The 6,651-nt window shown below is 47.2% G+C and overlaps 1 protein-coding gene across 1 annotated transcript; it reads right to left on the reverse strand.

The window, feature by feature from the left end:
* Positions 1-1,408: 1,408 nt before the first annotated feature.
* On the reverse strand, positions 1,409-5,194 carry PDIK1L (PDLIM1 interacting kinase 1 like). Its single transcript, XM_008949280.1, has 2 exons — positions 4,878-5,194; positions 1,409-2,149 (listed from the first exon to the last, which is right to left on the reverse strand). Exons 1-2 carry the CDS (start codon positions 5,160-5,162, stop codon positions 1,409-1,411), a joined length of 1,026 nt encoding a protein of 341 aa, XP_008947528.1. The 5' UTR covers positions 5,163-5,194.
* Positions 5,195-6,651: the final 1,457 nt, after the last annotated feature.

Here is a 6,651-nt window from a genome sequence, read left to right on the forward strand (position 1 = left end):
TCTGTTTTTTCCCAGAAGGTCAAATGGATGAGAAAGGTCATGGTCCTGCACCCAAAGGAAGAGTGTTGTGCTGCTTCTGCCTGCTGACCAGTGTCAGGTGGCCTCAGCACAACCTCTCTGAGCAAAGCAATCTGCTGCTGTGCAACAAGAGCTGGGGATAAGCTGCCTTTCAACTACTTCAAAGCTCTCCATCCTACCATCTGTGCTTTTAAATAAATATTACTTCTTTAAAAAGGAGGAAAACAAACCCCAAAAAAGTCAGCCCCAACTCAGGGACACCTTTCCCATACTGGTTACTGAGTTCTCTCCTGTACCTGAGCACTGGTGTGTGCTACAAGACTAACTCACCCCTTTATCTCCTCATGGCTGCCAGGTTAGAGGCAGTGCAAGGAAGAGGCCACAACCAGTACTACCAGTTAGAGTCAGCTACTGGGAAAATTCTGCTGTCACCATATTTTGGAGAGTCTTAAACCCAACACTCCACACTGCTGGATTCCCTCACCCCTCTTTCCAGGAATGGAGCCCACAGCACTCTGCCATCCTAAATCCTCAAGGTGCTACTGGAGTAGAGACACAAGAGTGGACAGCACATTGTGAAACTGGAGATTAACTGATTAATGAAGTGTTTGATTACTAGAAGAAAGCAAAATTGAATTAATGAACTAGCCAAAGTGCTAGCATCTGATTGCACTCCTCTTTCATTTGACTCCCTCAGTGAAGAGCTCATTAGCTCTAAGTGCTAAGCTTGGCCACATCAGCACTTTTAGAAACTGCTGATCCCCTTGCACTGCATTTTTTTTTGCCTACAAAGTCAAGTCTCAGACCCCATCTCTGACATTAGATAACAAAAATAAATAATAAAGTTATTATTCCAGCTTGGGGAGGAAGGAATGCTTCTCATCTGTCAGCTTCACCTTGTTTTCTAGCAGACCCCAATCATCCAGACCCACAACAAATAATTTAAGGAAAGTAGCACACACTCCCAGTCACTCATACACACAAATATGTACACAGAATTACTTTACAAAGCCTGGAGAGCTGCACTACCAGCGTGCAACTCTCTCTTTTTTTTCCCCATGAGAGTTCCTAATACTGACAAAGGAAACAGGAATGTAGGACATACTCCATGACAGTGCTGGAAATCAAGTCTTGGCTCTCAAGCCACCCCACAGCCAGCAAACACAGACCTTGTCACACCTCACACCTGCCTGTAACATCCCTGGGCTCTACACATCAACGTCAACACAGCGGCCAACCTCCCATCACTCATGAAACTCAAAAATGAGATTCCTTAGGTAGAAACCACACCCCACAGGTTTGGAGTTCAGGCTTGTTTCTTTTCCAGCCGTGAAGTGGCACCGTGGGCTGGGTGAGGAGCAGCTCTCTGGAGGAGACCTGGCTCCCCAGCTCACGTGTCCCAGCTGCTGTCTTTGAAAGCTATGTTGACTAAGCGCAGCTCCAGCTCGAAGGCGTCGGGTCGGTCCTGTGGGTTGGCAGCCAGCATCTCCTTGATCAGCTGCTTCATCCGGGCATCCATGGATTTCTTCTTCACAGGGATGAGCAGTTCCATTTTGGGGTTCTCCAGAAGGGCCTCTCCCACAGGCACGATGGCCGTCCCCTGCTTGACGTAACTCCCCAGGAGCTCCTTCTTTGTTTCTGTATCTATGAACGTGATTCTTTCCAGCATTGCCCAGATGATGATCCCCAAGGCAAAGATGTCTGCTTTGGCAGTGTAGTGTCCCTCCCAAACTTCAGGGGCCATATAGAAGTCAGTCCCACACGCAGTGGATAGAAAACACTTGTTTACGTTGACCGGCTCCTCGGGGTTCTGTCCCGAGGCCGAGCACACTTTGCTGAGCCCAAAATCAGCTACTTTCAGGGTAGGCTCTAAGTCGGTGGTGTCCAACCTGCTCTGGGAGATGAGGATGTTGTCGGGTTTGAGGTCCCTGTGGATGATCTGGTTCCTGTGCAGGAAGGCCAGCGCGCTGCTCAGCTGCAGCATGAAGCTGGTGTTGGTCCTGCGGCTGGGCTTTCGGGACAGCAGGTACTCGTTCATGTCTCCCCCATCACAGAAATCCATCACAAACCAGAGGTAATAAGCACTTCTGGGGTCAAAGACTATCTCTCCTTTTAACGAGGTCTCTACAAGCTGCAACAAGGAAAAGAAGCGTCATAACTACCCGAGGGTCCCAAGAGCACAAAGGTGGAAAAACGCCTGAAGTTTGGGTCTTCAGTTGGTGGAAACAACATTAGGATGTCAAAAAAAAAAAAGGAAAAAAAAAAAAAAATCACAAGGTATTTGACAGCCTCCTTATCTTCCTGCGTGCAAAGCCTATCAAGGTCACACTGCTGCCCAGAAGCTGGAGCTAGACCCTGATAAGAGAACTCTGACAGATACCAAGTGGCCACTGCACTCCCATCTGTTCCAGCTGGACACTGTCCCACCCCAACAAAGCCCGTCCCACCCACTCTGCTGACAACTCCAGTGCATAAACAGCCTCAGCGAGCAGCCCCGTGCAGTGCCAGGGGCTGGAGTCGTCCTCAGCTGGTGCAGCAGCACCACATGAGATTTTCTAAAGCCTATTCTCCATTCCTCACATATTGCAGCAAGTGTGAACACGGGATCACTTCACTCAGAATGCTGATCTAGAGGCACAGCTCAACACCTTTCCCACCACCACCATCCATCAGCTATTTTCTAGAACATAAGCAGTGAGTAGCTTGAGCCACCAGTTCTAGGAGCTGCTTTGTACAAAAGGCAATGTAAAACCAGCAACCAGCTTTGCTAATCCTGTTAACACAACCCCACACTTGCCTCCTCAGCTCCTCCGAGGGGGCTCAGCATGCTCTGAACAAGGTAACTCTTGCAGCTATTTGTTAGTAGTAAGCCAAACACACACTAAATCAAACGTAGCTTCTACAGGGTTTAAAAAAAACATTAAAGGTAGCTATGAATATTTAAAGAGGCATTTTAAAATGCTTTTAAAAAGCAACATTCTCCATCCAGGAGCAAAATTACTAGCAAGTTATAGCTATCTTTAACTGCAAGCACAACATACTCAAACCAGACCAACTTAAAAAAGTGAACCCACTGTTTCAAGAACTATTTTAGAACTAAAAAAAACCCACTATTTATTTAGGGTTTACAGTCAACAACAGTGAGATTAAGGTATCACAAGCCAGCAGGGAGTCTCCTTTGCCACGTGAGCACCAAAACCCAGCTCTCCTTCCACACAGCTTGACAGAAGCTGTGCTGGCACCTCAGCCCAGAGCCCTGTGACAACAAAACCCACCCACAGGTCTGTGACAGCCACCGAGTGCCACCAGAGCAGGCTCCAGCAGGACAACCAGGACTCTCACTTGACTCATTTGGGCTGACACCAGCTCAGCACCTGCCTCGAAGGTGGTCAGAAGACCCCAACACCCCCTCCCCGGGCAGCCTCCTCACACCACATTGGCCAGCTCCATCAAGCAGTCCCAGCAGGCTGGGGAGAGGAGGGCAAGCCAGGGGAGAGCTGGTTTCCCTGTTTCAGCCCATGCTATTATAAAGTAATCCTAGTCTCTCTGGAGTCAGCTCAGCTCTGCCCTTTGCTCTCCTCTGCTCCCTGGAGCAGGAAAACAATCCCCAGTGCTCGTGCCTGACACGGGTGAGATCTCCAGGCTACACTACCTGCCCTAGCAGGGGGGCTGGACCAGATGATCTCCAGAGCTCCCTTCCAGCCCCTGACATCCTGTGACTGAGCACCACAAACCAGTGCTGCAGGTGAGCTGGAAGCTCTCTCTACCTTGCAGTTCCACTCTGCTTCTTTTTTAAGCTCCTCCCTGTCCACAAGTTTGATGCAGCCTCTCACAGATCCACTAGCAACAAGGTGAAGTGCTAATTCCTCCCCCATGAGCTGGCCAGTATTATTTCACCCTAATCCCTTCAGGAAAGCAGGTCTATAACGACTACCAAGGTCCAATGAGTTTACAAAGGGAAGAATCCTCTTTCTCAGGCTAGAACAGCACTTGGGACAATGGGGCCTGGGCAGCCCTGAAGGGCTGTCAGATGAATGTTCACTAACAAAAGGTCCTACATTAGACATGCAAGAGTGACAACAATAAACACTGAAAGGAGAAAAGCTGCCCAGGGATAACACCATGAACACAGAGCAAGCAACTGACTTCTTAAACCAGAGAGACAAATTTCTGCCAGGGGATGATTTATAGCTGGGGCAGCTTCTTCTGAAGGGAATGAATCACATTGCTTTCCCAAGCCTTTCCAGAGCTATTCTGTCCTCCAAAATATGCATCTTCAAACTTAAAGGTGACTTAAAGGACACTTTCAGTGAGTGATACTTATTTCCTTATTTATCATACCTTTAACTTCTTTGAAGATTAACAGTTATGTAAAAAGAAAACAGCTCATGGTGTGCTACCAATCGCTTATTATTTCTGAATTTTAAGTGCTGGCTTCCTAAATAAAGATGGTTACTTCTTCCAAGGAGATTAAAAAAAATCATCAGGGCTCTGTCCCAAGGCATCAGCACACATCTGCTTGTGACCACAGCAGCAGGGCTCCTGCCCAGCCAAACAACACCCTGCACCTCCCTTCTGCTGTACCTGTGGCGTTTCCTCAGATCAGCAAAGCAGATTTGCATTTAAAAAAGCCCTGGATTCTTTGAGCAGCATGGCTTAAAATGATCAGATATGAGAGACTGATCAACAGATATGCTCTTTTCAATATATATAATAATTTTGGGGCGTCAAGAAGGTAAACAACACCCTCTCCTAACTAAGCACAACTCAGAAAAATCAACTCACCTACCCACCTCCTTCCCCCCCCAGCTACACATCCACAGCAATCACTTCCACCCCGTTACCTCAGCTTCATGTACCTGTAAATAAAGGGAGGAACTGGAGCCATGGGACATCTTCTGCACCATGCCATCTTTCTGCAAGATGCACTCCTCCAGGTGAATGACGTTGGGATGCTGGCTCTTGATACTGCTAAGTGCCCAGAACTCACGCAGAGCTAGTTCCACGTTCTCTGGAGCATGGCACCGAATCTTTTTCACCGCCACCCGGGCAGAGGTCTTCCTGACGACTGCTTCGTACACCACACCATAACTGCCACGACCAACCTCCCGAATTAGATCGTACTTAGGCTGGCTACTCACCATCTTCAAGATCAAAGGTTCTGGGGAAGGGGGAAAAACCCACAGAACTAAAACTCGTGAACAAGAACTGGGCTGTATTTTGCCCCATACGGCTTCGGTTTGGCAACACCAGGCCTACCAAAGCCCTGCAGTTACCAGGGCATGCTGGGTTCCAGTGCTAGAACGTTCCAGAAGCTACTCTGGAAACCTGTGTCCTGGTTGCCACCGACTAGTCAAAAGCAAAGTGATGTCATTTTGGGTGGGATTATTAACATTTCCAATACAGCCCAGTTTTCAAGGTGGCAACAATTCAAACCTAGACTTGCACTGTGCCGAGACAGGACTATCGTGTATGCTCCTGCTCCTGCTCCTCTCTCTCAGCGTCTTCCATGAAGATCTGTGGGAATAACAGTGTGGTATCATGCTCCCCATCAGCAGAGGAGAGGTTCTAACTGAAGCCTGTGGCTGGGCAGTAATAAATTTAATTAACACTGCCTTTTATGGAGGTGACTGTGCACGTTAACGTTTCTGTTATAATTTAATAATGAAATTCTTGTACTGCTACTAAGACAACAGGATTGGTCAGAGTGCTTCCTATTTTTGTTTTAATATTACTGATATTTCCTCCTCTGAATGAGGAGCCTACAGTTACATAAAGCTAAAAAGGGTGATTGCAGAAGCTCGTATCCAACATCTAACTTTCACTTCTGCTCAAGAGGGCAAGGGCAAAAGTTGCAACATTGCTCTATCAGTAAAACAAGACACACACACACACAAAAAGCTACCAAATACCACTACAGGTTTATGACCCTCCCTGCACGCTTCCCTGCAAGATTACAAACCAAAATACACCAGCACCACCTTCACCCAAACTAAAAATGGTACACTGACTATAGACAGAAAAAAAAACCAAAAAGCTTGGCTAGCCAATTATCACTGGTCAAACAGAATGAAACAAAAATAAATAATAATTTTAAAAATTCACAGCTAGCACGTCAGAACTAGAATAGTTTGTATGACTGCCAGTGATAAATGTAATTCTCTTTATGTCAGAAAACCAGGCAGCAAGGACCACATTGAAACAGCCTGTTATTAGTAGGAAGCTTTTGGTTATTTCCACTGGTTTAGGTATTATTGTTTGTTTTGGTTTGGTTTTTAGGAAAAAGGAAAATAAAAAAGGAAAAGAGAGAGAAAAAGAGGCATTATCAGTCTCAGGGCAGTACTCCACAGACATTTTAACCTTTCAGCAAAGTTCTGTGACAGACATTTACATTTTGAACTGAAGTGTGATGTGCCCCAACAACACCCTTCCATGAGATTTTGCTCCCCAAAGGCATCGAGGTTTGCCTGCAGCGGGACCTCGAGGGCCAGATTAAGATTAACCTGCAACTCAGACCTGCTGGGCCCACGGCCCCTGGCACGCAGTGGGGAAGAGCAGGATCTGTCACCTCACCAGCGGCCAAAGAGCTCCTGGGGAAAAGATTGCGTTACTCCAACACCGTCACCGCGGGCC

Source organism: Merops nubicus, unplaced genomic scaffold, assembly GCF_000691845.1.
Source record: "Merops nubicus isolate BGI_N331 unplaced genomic scaffold, ASM69184v1 scaffold45771, whole genome shotgun sequence".
NCBI classification, from domain to species: Eukaryota; Metazoa; Chordata; class Aves; order Coraciiformes; family Meropidae; genus Merops; species Merops nubicus.

Coding starts and splice junctions, on each gene's coding strand:
- PDIK1L (XM_008949280.1), bottom strand. CDS start 5,162: ATGGTGAGTAGCCAGCCTAAGTACGATCTAATTCGGGAGGTTGGTCGT. Junction 2,150..4,877: donor GTTCCTCCCTTTATTTACAG/GTACATGAAGCT, acceptor TCCTTGTTGCAG/CTTGTAGAGACCTCGTTAAA.